Raw genomic sequence first — 25,141 nt, forward strand, 5'->3', positions numbered from 1 at the left:
TTATGGCTTCGAAAATTTCTAGATTTATTTTAAAGTCTCAGTTTAAAAAGTTATGACAGAGATTATAAACTGAGCTAAAATTTATATTTAACATTATCTCAAACCTTATATCAGTGATACATATATACAGCTGCTTCTACCTGGTACACTCCAGATTTGACGGGCCTACCATTCAGAATTTGCAGGGGTGACAGGCTAGCATACTGTAAATCTCCAGGGTTCAAGTAGCGTGACAAGTTATTTTATGCTTTCAAATACATTAAAATGAATTTCTCATTTCAGCCATGCAAATTTCAAATGTGTTTTATAGTTCAGTGATATTTTCCGTCCATATCATAATCAACATCAAAGTTGCAGTATAAATTGCAACTTTACAGATTTACTCATGGGAATGAAACATATATACTTACAGTTTTTTTAAAAAAAATCCTTTTTGTTGTATTTTGTACAGCTTTCCAAGCAAAAAATGTATCAATTCTGTAATTTTTAAGGAAAAATATATTCCAGAGAGTAAGCATATGTCTGTAGATAGATGACAGATTCAGTTCTTAAAAGCTTAATTTTAAAAAGCTTCAGTTTTTAACAAATTATTAAGTCAGGCTTATTCATTTTATCAGTCAACTATCACATCAATAAATTTATTTTTTATGCCATCTTTTTTAATTTTTAGATAAGTCAAGATGATAAGTATACCAAATACTCCTTCCTTCTCCTATTTTCTTTTTAACAATAAGAAGAGGTGGGCTTGGCTGAAAGAGAATAACCAAAGTCACCCAGCTAGTCTAGAATATTTGTAGTCACTCCAGCTAAGTTAAGGGTATACTAAAGTTGTGGGTAATCAAGAAAAATCTACATAAATATTAGCAGAAGGCTGCTAGATTGCCTTCTCCTTACCATTAAATACTGCATTTTCTCCAAACCATCAAACGCTATAGGCAATATAAAAGCAGTTGTACATTGTTAACTTCTCTAGGCTACTTTTTTAAAAAACCTAAACTTTGGAAACGTCAAATTCCGAATAGTCGGAAATGTCAAAACATTGAAAAGATCAGTTTTGCTCAAACTGTATTACATTTAATCTAAGAATAGTATGAATGTTTGTAGATGACAGTTTATAACTATGCCAAAATATTCCCCTACAACAAATCTCCTGTATTTTTATATTATTGTCAGGGTGCTTAGTAATTTCTTTTGAATTTTGCTACATTTTTGTATTGTTAGAATAGAAAAGAGTGTGCTACTAACACTTTCTGTTATATAACTTTCCATTACTCTGAACTCTTCCCCACGGGAGGAGTTAATATTACATTTCTCCTGCTTTCTTTAGACTCAACTGAAATGTGGTAAGCTAGGAAGACTGCAGTCACCTAATGAGAAAATTATAGGTAGTCCTCAGCTATTGGAACCAGAATTTCGATAAACAATATGGGCATAAAGTTTGTTGTCATATGATCGCATTACTTAGCAGTGGCAACTGCAGCACTCTTTATTGCCATTGTTAAATAAGGATCATGAGTCCCAAGCAAACCAGCAGGCAGGTAAGGCATGAGCAAGTACCAAGGATGGCCGTTGCTGGGCAGGGCAGTGTGGCATGTGGCTCACAAAGCTAGGGCCAGGTAGGGCTGGTTGTAAGCCACTTAGCAGAGCGAAGTACAGCCTTATCAGATGGCTTCCCTATTGCCTTTGCTTGTGGGAAACTGGAAGGGAAGGTTGCAAAAGATGATCACGTCTCTAAAGTATTCTTCAACTGTCATGTGAGCCAGTTGCCAGATAGCCAGATCACAATCACAGGGGTGCTGTGTCAACCATAACTTCAAAGACCAATTGTAAATCCCCCTTTTCAGTCATAACTTTGAATAACCATGGTAAACTAGGATTACCTGTATACAATAAAAGACAGGGCATTAATTTCCACACCTCATCCATCTCATATTATGTCTAAGAATACATATGATCATTCCACTAAAATTCTCCTTCTTTGAAAGTCATGTCACAATTAATCTATTTTTCAAACTGCTGAAAATTGTGGTTGTGGTGAGGAATCCATAGAATGATAATAATAATTTAGGAAACTGAGGGTGACATTCATGTCTTATGTCTACAGGAAAACCAGGAATGATAAGAGAAACTTAGGCTTTCAAGGTTTTGTTAAAATACCCTATTATAACAAAACCTTGAAAGCCTGACTAAGTTTCTCTCTGACCCTCCTTATATTAACAAAATTGTATACTGAGTTTCTTTCAGTACAGGGTTATAATTGATTCTCTAAGCTCCTTCTAAATGGTTCTTCTACACCAAGCTCAATTTAAAATTTAGACAAATTGGGCCAATCACTCATCTCTCTCTTCTTTTTCTTTTTCTTTGTTTCTGTGTTTAAAACATGCTTTTCCTCTTACTGAATGATAAATTATATTATTACTTTATATATTACAGATTATTGTTCTCCAATAACTTTGCTTTTTTCCTTAGGTATAAAAATGGGTGGTTACATTTGTTTGGACATTAGGATAAGGATATGAACTTTTCAGATGCATATTGTTGCTCTCCATATTATAGTGATATTATAGTGATATAGTGCTTTTTGAATTTAATAATTTGAGTAGCACTTTAAAGTAAATATCATCAACACTAATTTGCAACATGCATGTTCCATCATAGAATATAACAGTATCAGTAGTGGGATTCAAAAAAATTTTACTACTGTTTCTGTGGGCGTGGCAGGGGAAGGATACTGTAAAATCTCCAGTCAGAGGTGGTATTTGCTAGTTCTCTGAACTACTCAAAATGTCCGCTACCGGTTCTCCAGAACTGGTCAGAACCTGCTGAATACCACCTCTGAGCAGCATGGTTGTCTCTATTGTACCTCACATTATTTGGCCATTTACATTTCACAGAGAGATATACATTCTGATAATTCTGATCAAATAAATCTTGATCACACCATTCCAGTAAAATAACATTCTCATAATCAGTGATGTCTGCAAAAATATTTTTTCATGAATTATGGAAAGAGCCTCTAGTAATTATATTTCATTGTGATAAAAGACATGGCTACTATTTGAATTTAGAGTTGTCCTTCTGATACTTTTGTATTGAGTGTTCCAGGCCATGCTTCAACTACTTCAGTGTGATAGGATTGTAATCATTCAACAAATCATGAAGAAATCCATATAATAAATTATTGACCTATCTTTAATTAAAAAATGTAAAACTAAAAAGTGAATCAAGTGAAGAAAAAAAGAAAAGCAATAACGGTTTAATGGCTATTTACTGACATTTGTTTGAAGTTATATGTTAATTTAATGTAGCTGGTTTATGTTAAGATAAACTCATATAAACAAAATGGATGAATACAAATTTGTTCAGTGTTCTATCGCCTTTCCAGAATGATTGTCTTTTATTCTCAGTTCTGCTCAGCCTCTAAGGATTTTATTTCCACAATATAATCTTGATGGTACTACTTTATAGGATTTGGACAGTTCAGCCCACTATTGGTTTTCCTTAATAACTCAATGGTAAAATCTTGGTTTTGATGACTGCGTATTGTCTGTAATTTTACCTGCAGATTTTCCACATGACCTATGATCTAGCCAGTGCTGTGGTGAGAATCTTCAATCTCATTGGAATGATGTTGCTTCTTTGCCATTGGGACGGTTGCCTTCAATTCTTGGTCCCATTGCTTCAAGATTTCCCAGAAGATTGCTGGGTGTCCCTAAATGGTATGGTTGTAAGTATTGTTCATTTTTCATTGTGTTTTTTCAGATGTTCTTTTAAGTTTGTGAAGTCAGAATGGTAAGGAAAGGAAGGAAGTTAATTAAGAACTTATTGTCTTTAGCAATGGAAATACTGTCAATTGCTGAGTTTCAAATCTGCCTCAGAGTGGAATGTGAAAATAAAGGACGAGAGCAATAACACATAATTTTATTGATTCAGGGATTTGTTTATTTCAGGAAGGGTTTCAGGTATTTTCAAAGGAGAAGGAAGAAATTTTGATCTGTATTTCTCAGTTCTCACAGTGTAAAATTAGAATTAGAATTCTTTATTGGCCAAATGTGATTGGACACACAAGGAATTTGTCTTGGTGCAAATGCTCTTAGTATACATAAAAGAAAAGATACATTTGTCAAGAGTCAAGAATCATAAGGTTAATGATAGTCATAGGGTACAATAAGCAATCAAATCATACTAGGAAACAGTCAATATAAATCAGACTCTGGGGACCATAAAAAAGATGCTAGTGAATTGTATGTAGATACCATGGTACCATTTGTGCATTTATGGATAGAATATGATCAGTTTAATAGATTAAATAGGATCTTCAAAGAAAATATTGGTTATTTGCTGCATGTGGTACCAAGCCATTCATTTTCTAAAGATGGTAAATATTTAAAAATTGCTAGAAAATGAACCATCAATTTAGTTAGTGTTATTGCTCTTACACTATGAAGTGAATATAATTTAAGTCCCTAATAGTCTCTATAAGCTGCCCACATCTACCATCATCACATTTAGAACAACATGATACTCATTCCAATAGCATATGGAGCCTCGGTGGCGCAGTGGTTAGAGTGCAGTACTGCAAGCTACTCTCACTGCAATTTGGCAGCTCGAATCCCACCAGGCTCAAGGTTGACTCAGCCTTCCATCCTTCTGAGGTGGGTAAAATGAGGACCCAAATTATTGGGGGCAATATGCTGACTCTGTAAACCGCTTTGAGAGGGCTGTAAAGCACTATAAAGTGGTATATAACTCTAAATTCTATTGCTATACTGCTGGAGAACAAGTCAAACCATCTTTTGAATATATTGAGAAAACGAGAAAAGTACTGTAGAAGAACCATGGTACAAAAGACTTGAATTTCCATTTAAATGAAAAGCCCCTTCTTCCATAGCTGAAACGCTTTCAACTTCCTTCTCTAAAATCGACTTCAATGGCACGAAAACCCTATAGAAAACCCTGGCTACAGAATCATGAGAGAAGCCATAGAAATTGATAAAAGACCTAATAGTATGAATAGAAGAGATGACGCCATCAGCACCTGGACACAAACAGACCCCCCCTCCCCAATACCTCCAGCCCAAATATGCCCCAGCCAGCTACCTAAATAAAACCTAGCTTCCTAATAAATAATTATCGGCCATTCACAAGAAACCAAGCTGCACGAAGAAACCCCAATGCACAAAACACAATGTTGCCAACCAATCAAGAACACAGCAACTCGAAGACCAATAACAACAGACCTAGACTCCCAGCCAATCAGGATGAGGAAAAAACCATTCAAATAAAGCAGAAAGCCAGCACCAAATTCAAACAAAAAATGGCTGCCAAGCTCAACACACAAGATTAAAAAGAACCCAATACATAGGCCTGAGGATGGCAGATAGATTCTGCCAAAACGTTGCTATAATAAAAGCACAAATATTAAGTCATGGGAAAATACCCAAAGAAAGATAAATACCATACATATAAATACCCACGAAAACATAAGAAAGCAAAGACACACCCACCCACCCACACACACACCTCTTGGCATTTTCACTGTATTGTTGAAATGATGGACAGCATAACTGCAACTGTTTTTTGTTTCTGCATCTTTCCATAGTTTTAACGTTTTCTAGCAGCCATACATCCCAATTTGAAAAACTATATAAGAGACATTCATTGTGTCTTACTTTGAAATGAGGCATGGGAAGCAAAGTTGCAGACTACTGGAAAGATTAACAGAAGACAGGATGTTCATTCTCTGTCTCATAACATTCTTAATTCTCTCTCATTCTCTCATTCATGACATAAGAAAGTGTGAAAACACCATACTCCATCTACATGTGAGAAATTCATTAAGATTCTCTCCTTCTTTGAAATAAATTTCATAAGCAAACTCTCTTGCATAAATTGCCAGAAAATTACATGATATCCCGCCCCCAGGACACTAAGCAAAACAACAAGACAGAAACCCAAGAAGTTAATTCAAAGAGCTGTTTGACATTTTAAGAACATGTTTCCTGTTTAGAACAGCTTTCTCTTCCACCAAAGAGTAGCTAATTGATTGTCAGGCATAGAGAAGCTGGCCCATATTCAGAGTTAATTAAAGTTACTTCTTTGATGCAATGCCTATTTACAAGAATCTCACCCGACTGCATTTTCTTAGGAATGATCAGATAAGCTTCAGGGACTCTGTAGGAAATAAGGCTTGTGTTGCTTTCTGCTCTGCAGAAAGTTTAGCCCCCACTATACATTTAGCTCCCCCCACTCTAGCTAGAGATTCTACCACATAAATAAAGCAATCATATTAATATTACAGTTTTCACCATTATTGTTAATGTCATTTTGTGTTCACAACAGCACACCGTGCACGCAGGTAGACTGAACTGAAGCATGACATTGAACCAAAATCACAGGGTGTGCTCTAGTTAGGAATCTAAAGCTGGGTTGCCTAGTCTCAGCCCAACACCTAAGCCACTAACCTACTTTATGCCATTGATGACCCCAGAAATTGATAGATTCTAAAACTGAACCCTACTGAACTCTTGTGTTATATTAAACACTGCTTTCAACATTTTAACAACTTTTAACTTATTCCATGGTTGATCACATAAGCAGTCTGATATCAGACTGGATTTGGCATGTTTGTCTATCTATCGAACCCTTCCCAAGATCCTGGGATAGACAGTTGTGGAAGTTTAATGATGTTAAAGGTATCATAGGAGGATGTAAGCTGTTCTCAGTACAGCTGCCTTTTGTAATTGACTGGTGGTGATTTTGTCAATGCTGATGGTGTTTAAGTGGCGCTCTAGTTGCTTTATGACTGCATCCAAGATGCCTATTTCTATTGGTACTACTTTTGTTTTTTTATTACTATTATCATATTGTTACTGCATCACTGTCATTGTTATAATTGCTCCAGCTATTCCACATCATTATTTTATTTATCTATTCTGAGTTATTTTTATTTGACATAAATATTCTCTTCTTAGCCAGCTATATTTTCTTTGACTAACTTGTATCACTCCCCTTTCTCTTCTTCTTAGTTTTGATTTTTGACTATTGTGGTCAGAGTCTCTTACATGTTTCTGCCAATCTTTGAAGACATTCAGAAACTTCTTAGCTGATCAGCTGATTTGCTGACATCCTACAAGTGTAGCTTTACAAACAAAATGGTGACTTCAAAAATGTAATTACCCTAATAAAAAGTAGGTCACCAAGTTGCTGAATGGTATGTCTTGATCATCCCTGTGCTCTTGGTATTCAGCTTTTTTATAGCTCCCTTCCCCAGCACTTACACAGGAAACTGAAAAATGCACATTTTTTATCGAATTTTGTAAGCCAGGTGTTGAATGAAAGGAACAAAAGCACTCCCAAATGAGCTGGCCAGAATGAAAGAAAGATTTTGTATTGTGTCATGTAGAGAGTATCATAAAAGACAGCGAAAAGCAATCCCAGCACAATCACTTTTGAAACTCAGGGAGAATTAGTTGCCTACGTTACATAGAGTAACTCTATGCATGGTTGTATAGGAAGGAGTTCCAAAGAAACTACTGGGATTTATTTCCACATAAAATCTGCAAGTTAGAAAAGCAAGCAGATAGATATCTCCGCTGGTACTTAGTGATTGCATCTAGCATTTCTTCAGTCCTTTTCTACAACTGGCATATTAAAATAACATACATTTCTTTTCAGTTTCATAGATCTGTATTTTGATAAAAAAGAAATAGTTGTCAAGACTTAGCTGACTTGTTTTAATTATGACCAATTTTGTTGCACTGTTGTACTGAACTCATTGTTGAATGAATGGATATTTTGATGATGGATTAAGTTTGCCTTAGAAAACGTTAAAATTATCCAAAGGTAGTGTAAGGATCTGGCAGCTATATTTTAAGGAAAGCCATAATTTTCTCCTAAGATGAAAATACTATTAGTAATTAGGATAAAATAGAAGGAAGTGAAACAATTTTTATTTCCATAAAAATATATAGCAGTGGCACTTAGACTTATATACCACTTCACAGTGCTTTACAGCCCTATCTAAGTGCTTTACAGAGTCAGCATATTGCCCCCAACAATCAGGGTCCCCATTTTACCAACCTTGGAAGGATGGAAGCCTGAGTCAACTTTGAGCCTGGTGTGATATGAATTGCCAAATTGCAGGCAGCTGGCAGTCAGCAGAAGTAGCCTGCAATACTGCAATCTAACCACTGCACCACCGTGGTGCACATACATACATGTAAGAGAACTTTATATTTGTTTGCTTGTTTACTTAAATCATTTGCAATTAAGCACTTCACTCTGAAAGCCTTGGATGCGTAGAATGGAGCATATGTCACTAAATCTCTTCAACTCTCCAAACCTCTTTTAACATTACTGAACTTTTATCTTAATGTGTATTTTTCTAATATTGTATTCACTGCTAACATAACACTAAATTATGAATACTCTTAAAAGATCAATGATAACAGAGTAGTTTGCCATAATTCTCTGACATCAGAAGACCCAAACTATCCAGAGTCCTGGAGAGTAGAAAGAAATGACAACATTTCCATTTCTCACCCCTTTCTAAGGTTTCTGTCCATTCATAGTAACTGCACAAGTTGTCTATATCAACTGCAGACCTAGAGTTTATAGAGATATATACTGCTTCATAGCTCTCTCTCAGTTTACAGAGTCACCAACATGGGTCCTCATTTTACCAACCTTGGATGGATGGAAGGCTGAGTCAACCTTTAGCCAGTCAGAACTGAACTCCTGGCAGTGAGCAGACTTAGCCTTCAATACTGCATTCTAACCAATGTGTCACCATGACTCTATACCTTTATAGAAATATAAATCTAATATGAATTTGATCCAGTTACGAGATCTAAGGAACCTAAGAGGATTTTCAGTCAAAAAAAATCAATGACACTCCAGTTTAGCACATCAACACAAGATGCCTCCACGTTTTGTAAATGTTCTCTTCTATTTGAAATAGTAAAATAGGTTTCAAATTTATGAAACTTTAGCAATAGCAATAGCACTTAGACTTATAGCCTGCTTTACAGTGCTTTACAGCCCTCTCTAGGCAGTTTACAGAGTCAGCATATTGCCTCCAACAATCTGGATCCTCATTTTAAACACCTCGGAAGGATGGAAGGGTGAGTCAACCTTGAGCCTGGTGAAATTTGAACTGCCAAATTTCAGTCAGCTGGCAGTCAGCAGAAGTAGCCTGCAGTACTGCACTCTAACTACTGCTCCACAGTGGCTTGTTTTGTCTAGGGAAATTCTCAATCATCCAGGTCAGGGTTGTCCCAAAGATACTTTTCAACAAGCAACTGGACTTTCTTGGTTATTTCTTGAAAAACAAATAAACAAATCCTTTCCCACTATTCAGTTGGAAGTGGCAAAGCTTTTGGATGAGAAGCAAAATGTTTTCAAAAAAAATAAATAAGAAAGTCCTGTTGCCTTTTGAAAAATGATAAGATGGATGGTGTTGCTGACCAAAGGAGGAGTTAATAAAGTGGTTAAATGTCTTGCAATGTTGCAGGTGACTGATCTGATGCTGCTGACAATTGGTCTGAGTGGAGTTCCTTCTTTGTGGATGTTAACTTGTTTTCTATTCCATAGAAAGGTATAAAATGAAAGTGGAATGAATCAGGAAAATGTTAAAACAATGCAGCTGCATTTCAGCTTGATAATTTTGGACTTGTTGTCATAATTCATTTTTTTCATCAAATCCACTGCAGTTCTATTTCAGAAAACATTGGGCTGCATGCAATAACTGGGAAATTGCTTCATACATTTTTTATATTCACATAAAAATATTTCTCTTTTTTAACAATACCTTAGTCCTATGAAAGCAGATTAAAAACAAAACATTAATAGATAAAATAGTAGCTATTAATAACATCTATAGATAAAATAAGAAAATTATCTTAAGAATAGGAAAATGAAATAAACGAAGTTATCATTGTTAGCAATATTCCAGTAAGACATATAGGTGGGAGTTACCAAATAGTCTAACACTGAATCTTTTGATGATATTGATGGTAGTAGTTCTTTTGTGAAATTGGGAGACTATGAGTTCTACCTTGGACATGAAGACAACTTGGGGACCTTGAGCCAGTCACTTTCTCTCAGTTGTAGGAAGGAGGCAATGGGAAGGAGGCAAGTTGTAGGAAGGAGGCAACTGCATTTGAAAAACTTTTCCGAGGAAACTGCAGGCTGTCTCTAACTGAACAGAAGGGGAAAAATTCTTTTGTAAGGAAATATGAAGCAATAGCATTATACTGCTTTTCAGTGCTTTACAGCCCTCTTTAAGCAGTTTACCAAGTCAGCATATTGCCTCCAACAATTTGGGTCCTCTTTTAACCCACCTTGAAAGGCTCGAAGGTTGAGTCAACCTTGAGCCTGGTGAGATTTGAACTGCCAAATGTCAGGCAGCCAGCAAAAGTAGCTGCAGTACTGCACTCTAACCACTTTGCCACCATGGCTCATAGAATCAAACCCTCCAGATATTATTGAACTATAGCTCCAGTCATCTTTGGGTTTTGGACATGCTAGTTGGATCTGGATTCTGTAATAGTATCTTGGCATAAACTTTGGAGAAAAGATGAAGAGATGCTTCCTAGATAACAGTCAGATAGGAGGGAGCCCAGTCCAGAGCTGCAGAGAGGGAAGAGCAAGAGATTCAGAAGGAACTCCTTACATTATTGAGCTGTGAAGGTGACAGAAGGAAAATTGTACTTTCAGACTTGCAGGATTTTCTTAAGATAGCTTTGCAATAAAGTAGAATTAGCTTATCTGGCCATGTTTCCTGCCTGGACTACCTAGTAAGGCTGACAATAAAGAAATTTTTATTGGTTCTCCACATGTTGTAAAAACTGAACTGAAGTTTTCTGAAAGTCCTAAAAACAGCCTAAGATTCCATAAACTAGACTTCACCATCTAACATTTGCATTGTTCTTTTTTTTTCTTCCTAGTGTTTTTCTTCCTAGTTTTACTGCAAGTATAGTGTCTTAATTTTTTTTTTAATCGATCACATGTTGACTCATTAGCTGTGTTAGGAATTGAACCCGATGTCATCTGCTAAAAGAGAATTGTAAGGAGTTGAATTGAAAGGTGTAAACGAAGGAAAATACTAGGCCAGACAGTCTAATTTTAGAGAGGGGCTAACGAAGGTTTTGAGGGATATGTCACTGGGCCAATACTTCTAAAAATGGAAAAGAACAAGACAAAACTTGAACATCATGTCAGAAACTGAATTAATTAAACTGACTGAATCCAGTTTCTTTTCATTAAAAAATTAATTTTGGCAGTGACTTCGATAGGATTTGTGGTAGCAACAGAATTCCCAAGATAAAACAGCATAGAGGAAAGCATAGAGGAAGCCAGAGAAAAAGACAAGTTATCCAGGAGAGGCTGAAGACTGTGATTATTATTTTTAATGAACGTTCAAACTAGCTCATAATAACAGGTGAAAGGGTAATACTTTTGTAAGGATAGTGTGCATTTCTAATTGTAATGAAAAGTGGCATTTCAGCTGACAAACATCTTTTGTTGAAGGTCACTACTGATAAAGGAGAAGCACCAAAAAGAAACGGATCATTAATGAAATCTGCAGGGTAGGTTTTGCAGTTCTGTTCATAGCAGGATTGAAATGAGAAGTCCTTTCTATTCTCTGAGCTCGGTTGTTTTCTTGCAGATGTTTCATTATTCAAAGTAGGTAACATCAGTGCTAGTAGGGAGTGGGCTTTGCTCTCGTTTTATATTCTATTGATCAGTATATGTCATAAGTTGAATGACTTTAGTCAGAAGAAAGCATCACTGAATTCAGTTGGGCTTTATTTTGATGTAGCTATGAACAGAACTGCAAAACCTACCCTGTAACTAGTAACTTTGGATTAATGTGAAAATAAAAATTATAAAACATTATAAAAAAAGTTAAGGAGGCTGAAACCTGGTTAGTATTTACATGGAAATCACCAGGGTTGTAGTCTAGGTTGGGAAGTAGAAAAAAAATCCAGAATATTGATGTGTCTGCTTTTTATTTGCCAGTATTAATTAATTAACTAATCAACAAATTAATTTTTATACTGCCTTTATTATTTTTATAAATAACTCAAGGCAGAAAACATACTGTTTTTCCTTCCAATTTCCCCACAATAACAAACATGTGAATAGGTTGAGTTGAAAGAGAATGATGGTTCAAGGTCACCCAGCTGTTTTTTATGCTTAAATGCATGCCTAATTCAGATAAAAAATTATGTTTATGGTCATATAACTTAATACATGAATTAAATATGATAATTAGAAATAAATATTTTTATAGCTTGATGCTCTAAATAATTATGTAGTGTTTGAAATACAGGAGCCAGAAATATCTTTCCATCCCTTTGCAGCTAGTTTTGGTTGCTTTGAGCTAACCCTGTAAAAGATCATTTTGTTCACGGATGCTGCAAATAGCATGAGTTTCCCAGTGAAGATACCAGCGTACAACAAATGAACAGTCTAAGTATTTAGGCTCAAAATATCCCAAGAAATTGCTATAAATCTGCTTTCTCTTTTCAGCATAGCAGAAGCATTTGCTTTGAAGCAATAGCAATTCTGCAGATCTTTGCTACCAGATTGTAGCAGCTGAAGCTATCCAGCTGTAACAAAGAGCGGAAGGAAATAAAGGATAACCTCAGTTAGGCAACAACCTTCAACCTTGAAAATCAATTTACCTTTGAATGTCAAAGTATGGATGAATTGTGATAATGAATAAAGCTGTCATGTGGCAATAGAGCTGATCTGCTTAACCACAGGAGACTTCCCTGGGAGTAACCCCACCCAACTCAAGTTATAACACTGTTTTATAACAGATACTGTTATCATGTACTACATACAGAGGTGGTATTCAACAGGTTCTGACCAGTCCTGGAGAACTGGTAGTGGAAATTTTGATTGGTTCAGAGAACCAGCAAATACCACCCCTGATTGGAGATTTTACAGTATCCTTTTCCTGCCATGCCCACCAAGCCACGCCCACAGAACCAGGAGTAAAAAAAATTGAATCCCACCACTGACTACACAGTACATGTGCAGATTTTTTTCTCCTTTTAGGAAGAAAGAACCTAACTGTCAGGGTTTCAAGTAACAGTCCAGATGAAATCAAAACTCCAAGGCCAGTGGTTTCCTCAAAGTATATATTTATTAGGCCTGTCATATTACAGGTTTCACAACTGGTGAAAACCTGACTCTGAAGCTCCCACCCAAATTAAAATCCAAAGTTCTTCATCCCACTACACACAACCATCACATGCCGCAATCAGGTCATAGTCCCAGACCCCGGATGACTCCATCCACACCCCACCAGGTGCTGGTGAGAGTGTCCTTGGTTCCCAGGAGAAAGAATGTTATTTTGGCTACATATTTCCACAACTACTCCCCCCTCCTTCTCTGACAGCTCTATCCAGCCTTCCAGTGGCAATCCTGAAGACTTTCCAATATGGCTCCAGAATTGACACTAACTTAATCATGGTTAATCATGATTATCCACACCTTCTCTAAACCAGGCATATAAAACAATACCTGAATCAAGATTCATATATTTGTTGAGGCCTTGAATTAACTGAACTTTGTCATAGTAAGATCTATGACAACTGAACTGACAGAAGAGCTAGTTGGATACAGAAGTCAAAAAAATCTAAATTTTATTTTCAGACCTGCATTATGTAATGATGATGGCAGAGACTCTATGATAATGGAAGAGTTGTATTCTTGGTCTGCAGGCTCTGTGACTTACCAAAAACTGGGCACAATGTCATCATTATTTTTCTCCCATTGGGTTCAGGACTGACCCCAAAGCTGTCATTATATCAGGCCAGTTTTAGAAGAATAAATGGACTGAGTCTTGGAGTTTACAACTGCTGAACTTTTAGTATTTTAGTATTTATTTGGTTTGTCAATTGCTTACAAGATACAGGTACAAAAATAAATATAGTTTTGAATACACGAGATAGATACTTACCAGAAAAATAAAACACAAAGAGACAGGGACGGTAGGCACGATTGGTGTGCTTATGCACACCCCCTACAGGCCTCTTAGGAAGGGGGTGAGTTCAATAGTAGACAGTCTAAGGTTAAAGTTTTTTGGGTTTGGGGAGGAAACCACAGAGTCAGGTAGAATATTCCAAACATTGACCACTCTGTTGCTGAAGTCGTATTTTCTGCAGTCAAGTTTGGTACGGTTAACCTTGAGTTTATATCTATTGTGTGCTCTTGTATTGTTATGATTGAAGCTGAATTATTCATTTGCAGGTAGGACATTGCAATGTATGATTTTATATACTATATTTAGATCAGACTGGAGGTGGCATAGTTCTAGGTTTTCTAGGTCTAGAGTTTCAAGTCTGGTGGCATAAGGTATTCTGCAATGAGTAGAGGAACGGAGAACTCTTCTTGTGAAATATTTCTGGATTTTTTTCAATTGTGTTAATATCAGATACATGATATCTGATATCAGATACATCCAGACTGATGAGCTGTATTCAAGTATAGGTCTAGCAAATGTTTTGTATGCTCTAGTTAGTAGTGTGATATTACCAGAGAAGAAGCTACATAGGATTAGATTAACAACTCTTAATGCCTTTTTGGCTATGTAGTTACAGTGGGTTCTAGCACTTAGATCATTTGAGATGAGTACTCCAAGGTCCTTGACAAAGTTTGGATCCTCAACAAGGTCTTGACTATTTAGCTTGTATTTTATTTTCTGATTTTTTTCTGCCAATATGTAAGACAGAGCATTTATTTGTTGAGATTTGAAGTTGCCATTTGATTGACCATTCTGATACATAGTCAAGGTCTTTTTGGAGGGTACTAGTATTGTCTGTGGTGTTGAATAGCTTTACATCATCAGCGAAGAGAACGCAGTTGCTCTTAATATGATCACAGAGGTCATTTATGTAGAGTATGAAGAGAGTTGGTCCTAAAACACTGCCTTGGGGGACACCACTGTTGACAGGTACAGAATTTGATAGGACGCTCCCAATTTTGACCATTTGTTGTCTGTTTGACAGGAATGCTTCTATCCAGTTAGGTAGGTGTCCAGAGATACCATAAGATTTTAGTTTTAGGAGTAGTCTGTTGTGTACCACTGAATCAAAAGCTTTATAGACGTCTATGTAGATTGTGTCTATTGCTTTGCCCTGATTGAGTTGTGTAGTCCATATGTTTTTGCAGTGTAAGATTTGCAGATTACAGGATAGTTTTTTTCTGAAACCAAATTGTTTATTAGAGAGTAGGTTGTTTGTCTCTAAGTGGAGGATAATGGATTGGTTAATAATTGATTCCATGACTTTACAGGTGACAGAGCATAAAGAGATTGGTCTGTAATTTTCAAGTAGGCTGGGGTCTACATTAAATTGAATTCAAACTATTTCAGAAGATGAGATCGAGGCAGTTGTTAAGCCTAGTATTGTTGGTAACTGGTTGTTCCAGTCCCAGATTTGTTACAGCATCGTAGAAGGTTGCATGTATGGGTTCAGTTGTACATACGTTTAGGGTCCAGTTAATATGAGGTAGATAGAAGTCACCAAGAAAGATAAAAGCGTGTGGGCAGGATGATGCCCATGTTAGTAGTGACTGGACATCAACAGTAGTACAGGCTCTCATGAATACTTCAGTAGAAGTTATTGTGAAATAGATATAATCCTTTCTCTGCTGGCAGTGGACATCTTATGTTCCCACACATAATTTCCCAGTAAAAGTAGGATTGTTCTCTTAGTTGTTCCTTAGCTGCATGAGACCAATATTTAGAAGGAAGCATCTTTCTGATTAAGAAAAGTACAACAGACCTTTAAACTAGAGGTGGTATTCAGCAGGTTCTGGACCAGTTCTGGAGAACTGGTAGTGGAAATTTTGAGTAGTTCAGAGAACCAACAAATGCCACCTCTGACTGGAGATTTTACAGTATCCTTTCCCTGCCATGCCCACAGAACCAGTAGTAAAAAAATTTGAATCCCACCACTGCTTTAAACATAAAACAGGGCTGTATTTAAATAGAGTTTGCTGAAGACGATTTCTAAATTAAGGCTTAGACTTGGCAGACTAATTGCAATTAATCAGTGATCACTGCTTTTTACAAATGTGAAGATTTCTGGTACCCTCAGGCTTTATTATATAATCAATCCTCGGATAAACAGCTCTGGTATTTGTCACAATTACTGTCTTTAATAGTTTATTTCCCTCCTTGGATTAATGTTTCTCTATTTAATTCAGTTAAAATGGATTACTACTAATCTGAAGGCAGTGATAACTGTAAGGTAAGAAATTAAATGCCTTCTTTATGGCATTTATAGTGTATTGTTTTTCCCCTTTGAGAAGAAAAAAGTAGGATTTTGAGTAAACAGAAAGTGTTTTTTTTTATTTATTAATGTTTCAGAAGATTTTAAAAGTTAATACTAAGAAAAATGTCCTATAATCATGGTTATGAAAATAGACATAATAAATTGCATGCAGCCCAGTCGTGAATATTTTTCATGGTCAGGTCTTTTGTCATGTTTGAACCCATGCAATCAAATATAAATTTGGTTGTAATCACCTCATTTTCTAAAAGATAATTCTTCCTTTGTGAACTATTATTGAAAGAGGCATTAAGCATCTGGAAATATGTGTTTCTAGTTCAGACTTTACTGATTTCAGTAACTAGAATGAACAATTGTGGTAGGTCTTTAAATTCTCATGATTGATCTTGAGAGATAAAGAAGAATGGAAAAAAGCATAGAAATAACTGTGTTTCTATGTATTCAACCAATGCCATTGCTCCCAGTATGAAAAAAACCTTGCAGACTATCTCAATTAAATGCATAGATTTCTATATCCATTGCTGAATTGTAGTTCAGCCTCTGCAACAACCCATAGAAGCTATGGAGGCCCTCAGAGGTGAATAGTGGACTTCAAAATGCCCCCAGGTTGGGAATGAAACAGGGGTGTCTATCAAACCCCCATCATCCCCCCCCCCCAAGAAAATACATTTCTGATATGGCATGCTTAAATGAAGGCTCTGAATAGAATCCACACACACACACACACACACCAAGATTTAACAGCACTGGAATTAAAGGATCTGAAATACACCTGGTAAAAAAAATGCCTGAAGGAGCAGCACTATCTGAGCACTTAAGATTTCAGGATTTCTTTTCAAACATTTTATTTTATGTTTCTTATTCATATGTCTTGAACCAAAGTGAACATTTCAGGGAACTCATGATTATTAAAATAGATAAATTATCTTGGATTTGATAAAGTTAGGCTATCAAATTTTAGTTCATAGATATTTGTGTGCCGTGAAAGCATTCCGAATAAATTTATAAATTCCATCAAATTAGAATCCCAAAATAGGATATAGTCCTATAATCTTATGAGTTCTGTATCAAACAGATGTTTTGCTACATATTACCTAAAGGGGCTGAAGGAGAGGAAGCTACAGGCAGTTGTTCTAATTGCATAGTCAGCTCTATCCAAAGATTTTAATATATATTAGCGTGTATATGCATGTCTATGTGTTTGTGTGTTTATACAGACATATACATACATAAACATACACACATATATGGATGATGCAAACACCTATGTACATGGGTGTATGAACAAATAATCATATATTTTGTACAGTGGTGGGATTAAAAATTTTTACTACCAGTTCTGTGGGCATAGCTTGGTGGGTGTGGCAGGGGAAAAATACTGCAAAATCCCATTCGCTCCCCATCCCACTAACCTGCTTTCCAGCTCTGTTCTCCTGTGAAGGGCAACAACAGAAGACCCAGCTGATCAGCTGGGACTCGGGAGGCAGAGAATAGATGGGGGCAGGGGCAGTCAAAGGTGGTATTTGCCGGTTCTCTGAACTACTCCAAATTTCCACTACCAGTTCTCCAGAATTGGTCAGAACCTGCTGAGTACCACCTCTGCTTTTGTAATACATATGTAGCATTTATCTTTCATATATGAAAATGCATTATAAATTCTGAGACCTTTGAATACTTGCTTGTTGTTCTTTTGAGGGAAGAAAGTTCATGATGTGTAAATGCCTGATTTGTGATCATATGAATCTCAACCCACTTCTCCAAGATCTTTATTTATTTATGAAAGTTGAATACAGGGGTGCTTCCTCTGGCTCAGAAAGCTGTTATCCTCCCAAATCTAGTTTCTTTTGTTCTGTGTTCTCAAGCATTGCTTTCTCTTCACCCTTTCTCTCCTCTTTTACAGAATAATTCCTGGGGGAAGCAGTATTCTTATGCACTCTTCAAAGCTATGAGCCATATGCTTTGCATTGGATATGGAGCCAGAGCCCCCGTGAGCATGTCAGATCTCTGGATAACCATGCTGAGTATGATTGTGGGGGCCACCTGTTATGCCATGTTTGTTGGACATGCCACAGCCCTGATTCAGTCTTTGGATTCATCCCGACGTCAGTATCAAGAGAAGGTAATTTTTAGCCACAGTACTCTTTTAGTTTCAAATCTTATTAGTTTTGGTGCTGGTCTCATGGATTCTGTTGGGACAAGTTGACCAAAAGTGGTTGTCTGAAGTAGTGAAGATTGCTGATAAATGTAGTCATCCATCAAATGACAAAAAAATGAAAATGAAAACAAATAATAATTCCTTTTCAGATTTTTCTTTGCTTTCCTCAACTGAGCACTAAAATTCATTTTGAATTTGAAATAATGCAATCTGAAAGACATCATAATGCAATCTGAAAGACATAATAATTTTGTATTTCAACATGATAGTTGTTCCCAACAGATACCATTTCCTAAAATTCCCACCTCCATATTTCAGCATGAGCAAGTTAGAGTACTATCTGCAGGATATCATTTCTAGAGTGTGAATGTTAGATAGTTCTTCAGATAATCCTTTATGCTCTATTTAAGGACTTGCAAACCAAGGTCAGCACATTTCAAAAATTCCTGGGCATTTAAATCCCCCCCCCCCCGATTCACCTGAGATTAGTTTCTCAAGATTTATTGGGTAAAATTAATAAGTGCCCAACATAAGCCACAATGCCAGAAATAATCTAAATCTATCTTTTCCTGTGTTTGAAGGATCAGTAAATGACAGGATATTCTAAATATATTGTACAAATATAAAAGTGAAGACATTAATTCAATTTAATTGATTTAGGTGCCTTTAGAATGACACTGTATAGTTCATAATATGGTAAGTAAAATAAAATATAATATAGTTCAGAAAATATAAAACCAACTAAAAATAGGATAAGTAAAGATAATGAACCCAGCCACTAACACAGACACCATTAAACCATTCACAAGGGCCCCAGTCTTCTTCTAATGGTGTTTCAGATGTGTTTTCTGATACTTCATCTCCCAAAGTTCCTCAGTAAAGGAATAGCATATGAAATGAATTAAGCCAGCATTAAAATGAAATAATTTTAAAATGAAAAGTTCTAACTCAAGTAGTATTATATAGTTTTATTACACATACACATACAGAGAGAGGGGAGGAGGGAGGGGGGGAGAGAGAGAGAGAGAGAGAATGTTAAAGCTTTAAATTAAATTATCATTGAGCTTGTGCATAAAAGTAATAGTATGAATAAAATAAATGCTGGATTTCATCATGTTTTCCTGCTGTGTTGCAAACTTTCCATTGAACAATATGCTTGGGGGAAAATATCTTTTCAAAAAAGCTATCTTAACAGACTTATGCAGCCATTCAAAAGATTAACTTTTATTTTTCACCCATTTCCAGGATTATTTTGCACCAGATTTCCAAGAAATCAACCTTTCTGTGCTAGCAGTTGTTCCAAATATCACTTCAAAACTGCATATTTAAGAGACATAATGTTTTACTCTGTTTTGAGCTATGAGATTCTGAAGTATGCTACTTGGAAAAAAATATATTAGGATATTAGCTATGCATGTTAAGCATACCAATTACAATGTCTTTCCAGCTTAAAGTAGTTTTACAAAAGAACCACAAACTCTGATGTTACATATGAACCTGTTTTTTTCCCACTACCTAAAAAAATTAAGGAAGAGGATAAATTGGTTCTCATTATCTATTTCTCCAGCCTGTAATAGCTATGTATTCTCTCCCCTTTTTTCCATCTTCCTGATAGCCATTGAAGAGTTGTGTTCCCAGTTTGTTTGCCTTAAAATATGTATTAAGAGCCATTGGCAGGAAAGAAAGAAGGTAGATTTTCTTATAGAGAGGTAGTACTTATGGTAACATTTATATTGAATTCTTCTTTTTCCAAATGTGTTCAGGTTTAATTAACCTGAAGGGTTGGGAGAACTCTATCCATGAGGTTTTTTTAGTTGCTAGTTCCTTTCTCTAGAATAGCATTGCCCCCAAGATCCATATTGTCCTGATAGATAGTCAGAGGACTATTAAACCTGTCCATCCCAAAAGGCACTGGAGGTGGATATTTTATGAAGTTATTTCTTCTTTTAGTGATAATATGTTTGTCATTAATAGAATATTATTGTTCCTTAGCTAATAAATTATAAATAGTGTGTAGTTATAATTTATTTCAGTTGTTGTAAGCATTTGATTCTTTTCTTATTTGTTCTTATGCATTGCTTCAATTATGTTGAATAGCACTTCTTCCTCTCAGTGTCTGCCACGTGCTCCTCCACTGGCTTTTAACATTATTACAAAGATTATTTTAGTTAAAAATTAACAAATGGAAACATGACTACAAGCAAAATATCTGTCTCTAAAATACATTCCAATAATGCTTCTGTGACCAACCAAGGCCTAGACAAATAACTGTCTATTTAGCTAGACAATAGCTAGTTTGAAAAGGTAAAGAGAAATATGGCCAATTTTTAGAACTCATAGATCAGGAGGCATGAAATAATGTATTAATCCACAGTTCAATTGTCATTTAAAATATGTTAAATAGCAAGATTGGTGCTTATTTGTTTCTCTGTTCCATGAATGAACATCATTTTGCATCTTTTGAATGTCTTGCCAACTATGGAAAATTAGATTTTGTGTGACAAAAAAGCATCAGCATCAACTATTTATATTGTTGTTCACAGTTTTCATAATCATGCCATTTTTAAAAAACATATTTCCTGTGATTATTCACAAAAACACTTCTTCTGTAGAAAGCATTGCTTTCTTTAAGCAGATTTGAACTGAAAATGTGTTCTTTTGCTTTGTAGTAGCCCAACAAGGAATCAAAATTGGACCACATCATTAAAGGAGAAGAACTTTCCCTTTTCTTTATACATTTTTATTAGGTTGTAAGGTATTATAAAATACAAAAGCAAATAAGTTAACAGGATAGGGGAAGGGAAAAGAGGGGGAAGAAAAGTAAGGAAGGGTAGGGAAAGGAGAAGAAAAAGAAACACTGACTTCTAACTCTATCTGTTGCATTAGAAAAAGGCATTAACAACAAATCACAACTTTTTGTTTTACCATAATAGTATGAACCAGTCATTTCTACAAAAATCTATCAGTCAATCTGTGAAACCCAAAATCAAAATTTTATTCTTTTCCACATCAAGCATGAAGTTCAGAAGTGGTTTCCATGTGGAAACAAAAATATTTATGTTCTTTTGGGAGAGGAACTTTCCAAAAGCATTGTCCTAAATAAAATTACTCACTTTCATTCCAAATGAAAACTGCTGTTTGGGGGGGGGAAACTCCAGGAAGCAATGGAAAAAAAATTGTTGTGATTCATAAGGTTGTGAAGAGTCAGGCATAACTTAGCAACTGAATGACAAATTTATTGAGTTGAAATAAGGAAATAATTATTGTTGCAATAGAAGTGTGGCTTCTGTTTCATTGCTTATGTATTTATTTGCTTACTCACTTAGACTATTTAGTTTTTGTCATATCAGTTATTTTCAGCCACTTACAGAAAAACCATAAAGCCAAATTAATGAAGAATATTAAAAAAGAATTAAAATCTTCACAAGTAAAAAAAAACCCTGTTCCAAAGAGGTGTTTTGAAGACTTTTTGAAAAACCAAGAATGAGGTCAGCCTTCTCAATTCAGCTAAGATTGCCTTTTAAAAATTGGGACAGCAACAGGGAAAGTTTGACCCCAAGATCTCACAAGAGACAAGCCCCTATTGCTGAACTTCCTTAGATGACCTCAGTGAACCTTGGAGATTGGACTTGGGTGGGTGTGCAGGGGTAACCATGAAAAAAAGCCTGACGTAACCACACTTGGGTGGGTGTGCAGGGGTAGCCATGAAAAAAAAAAGCCTGAAGTAGCCTGGAGTTATACCATTTGGGACTTCAAAGTCAATATTATGTGCTTTATCCAGAGAAATACCAGCAACTAAGAGAATGCATGCATGGTCTTTTCTGGTGCTTCCCTAGACTGCTTAATGCTGAAGTCTGTGCTAATTGAAATTCAAGGCCAGTCAGAAAGTAATACATAGAATGCATTACACTAGTCAAGCATGGGTGCTATCAATCTTTATAACAGACAACAGTATTGCGTCTGGAATTATTTGCACGTAAAATATATATTTTATCATCTAGCAAAATGCCCTTCTTTTATGCAGACTGTTTTTAGTTTTACAGTCCTCAGCTTGTTACTTTTCTTATGCCTTGGAATTATACTCTCTTAGGACCAGCAGACCCGTCACCTCTACTGGAGGGAAATTATGGGCGTTGTAGTCTCAAACACAGTTGATAACTATTCTAATCTGGATTTCTAGGTACCCGAAGAGAAAGATTAGCATTTTCCTGAATAGAAACTTTCTGCAAATTAATATAAAATCTCTAAAGCAACATTGATCTTTGTGCATTGTGCAGTTGAACTGTGGTTTTCAGTTAAATTAATTCCTTTTCGAATATGACCTTTAGTACCCTGGTTATAGAGGCATAGGAAAACTATTCTTTCTTGGACTCAAATACCATGTCTGCTAGCATTGTAAATTAATTTTCTCCTAGTTTTCTACAGAAAAATGCATGGTAAGCTCATGGCCACTGTACCTTTCTTCACAGCAAAATAAAGTCAATAGATAGGAAGTTTTGTGGAAATCTAAATGTACAAATTTTATCTTCTGATGCCTGGTGTCCTAGCTCATTATACAGTCAGATTCTAAATGCAAAAACTAATTGACATTTGATGTTTCACACATGTCAATACTTATTATGCTAGTTTATATTCTAACGTTTTAATTTATATTTCAGGGAACAGCTGAATTTACTTACTGTTACCTCCCTGATATAATATCTAATTTTAATAGTTTCAGACAGCACAGAATAATTAGGAAGCATTTAAATTGAACTTTAAAAAAAAACATCAACATGTTTTTCATCAGTTCTCATTCAATTTGTTGAAAGAGAACATCCTTCTATAATTTATTTAGATGTTTATTTTGTATTTATTTTATTTACCCCCACACACATACATGCATATATACACACAAGCCCACAGATATATTCTGCTCAATTCCAGTATCTGGATAGCTGAAGTCTAAATGAAACTCATAAAGTAATAAACAACAACAACAACATGAACCAGTTTGGTCTAGTGGTTAAGGCACTAAGCTAGAAAGCCAGAGACTATTAGTCCCAATCCCGCCTTAGCTATAAAAGCCAGCTGGGTGACTTTGGGCCATTTACTCTTTCACAGCCCAATTCAACTCACAAGGTGGTTGTTGTGGGCAAAATAGGAGGAGGAAAGTGTCTTGGATATAGGTGCTGCCTTGAGTTATTTGTAAAAATAATAAAAGCAGGATACAAATAAATAAAAAAATAAAGTTATGATAATAATATAAAGAGAAAAATAGGAGAAAAATATATAGGAGAGTTAAAATCAATCTACCACCCTGACTTATGTCTCCAAATGATCTCTTAAATATCCATGCCTTTCTTGCTTTACAAAAAAGATATGTCTGGTACCCTAGAGATTTTAGAAAGTGGTATATTTCCTGGGAAAAGAAGGAGGATTCTGTTGTAATTTTCACGAAAAGAATAAGATGCTCTTGCAATTAGTTCCAAAGCAGCCATGGAAGTTATATGCATGGATCTCCAATGTTTTGTTCTACAATTGTCCTTTAAAAGAACTGGAGCAGTATTTGTCAACCTTGGCAATGTTAAGATATGTGGACATAAACTCCACACTGTTGATGTCCATGCATTCTTGGCTAAAATTGCCAAGGTTGGGAAACACTGCTCTAGAATTTCACAGGATTCCCAAAGCATCAGGTAGGAATTCGTCTCATGTTATTTCCCCACACCACCACCAGATTGGGAAATGGGACATTTCCTGTGTAGAAACATAATTGGCAGTGCTACCTTTAACAATACATAACTCTGAAATACTATCAACAGAAATTTGGAAGAAATTGTCAAGCATGGTGCCAATAAGGCAATCACACAGAAAATTTTGTCAGTGAAATTTTTTGGAAGAAACTGTGAAGCAGATTTTACACAGCACCAGTTTTCACAATATTGTGAAAATATTGAATATTGTCATGTGCAGCTGCTTTGAATGGTGTAGACCAATGCTATATTCACCTACCCATGTATTCCAAAATATTTTTTTTCCAATATCAAATCTAAAATGCTAATGCAGCTCTTTTTTTGTGTCACCTAAGCAGAGCATTTGTACATTTTGTGAAAATTAAATTCAACATAAAATTAAAAAACAAAACTTTAAATCCAAGGTTTATTAAACTTGATTCAGATGAAGATCAAATTGGTCCACGTAATTAAAATAATCTTTATTGTGATCACTGTCCATAACAATGTGAGTTAACATAATAATTAAAAAGTTACTTTTCAAATTAAACATTTACAAAATAAGTCAGGATGTGTTTTACATACAGTATAACAAAGAATAGCTACATTCAAAGGAACAAAATCATGCTGATCTAATAAAAGTGATCATACAAAGCAAAATTGTTGGGATGCTTCACCAAATAGGGAATGATAAAGCATCATATTAGAAGGCACAATGTACCAGGTTATGGATTCAGTGGTTGCTTCACAAGGACATAGCCTTAGCTCATAAATAATGTGTTTGCATTTACTCTTAAGTATAGCTGTTGGTAGGACAGTGAAATGTGCTAATGCTAATGCTTTTTTAAATTTTGAGATTGTTCAGTTGAAGTATCTTTCCAATCTAAAAAGTCTGGGATGGCTTGTCAAGATCTTATTCCTGGGAGAGGCAGATTGATTCATTTCTGCCTTTCCAGAGC

General features: G+C 35.7%; 1 protein-coding gene across 2 annotated transcripts in view; it reads left to right on the forward strand.

The window, feature by feature from the left end:
* Nucleotides 1-25,141, forward strand: part of HCN1 (hyperpolarization activated cyclic nucleotide gated potassium channel 1) — a 147,543-nt gene that overhangs the window by 89,428 nt on the left and 32,974 nt on the right. Inside the window, exons 3-4 of one of the 2 annotated variants that reach the window (XM_026714298.2) lie at nt 3,566-3,727; nt 18,214-18,432. In XM_026714298.2, coding sequence (XP_026570083.1) covers nt 3,566-3,727; nt 18,214-18,432 — 381 coding nt within the window. The remainder of the gene's footprint in view (nt 1-3,565; nt 3,728-18,213; nt 18,433-25,141) is intronic. The other variant, XM_087927315.1, reaches the window with a different exon arrangement.

Source organism: Pseudonaja textilis, chromosome 2, assembly GCF_049901715.1.
Source record: "Pseudonaja textilis isolate UNSWEBS1 chromosome 2, rPseTex1.2, whole genome shotgun sequence".
NCBI classification, from domain to species: Eukaryota; Metazoa; Chordata; class Lepidosauria; order Squamata; family Elapidae; genus Pseudonaja; species Pseudonaja textilis.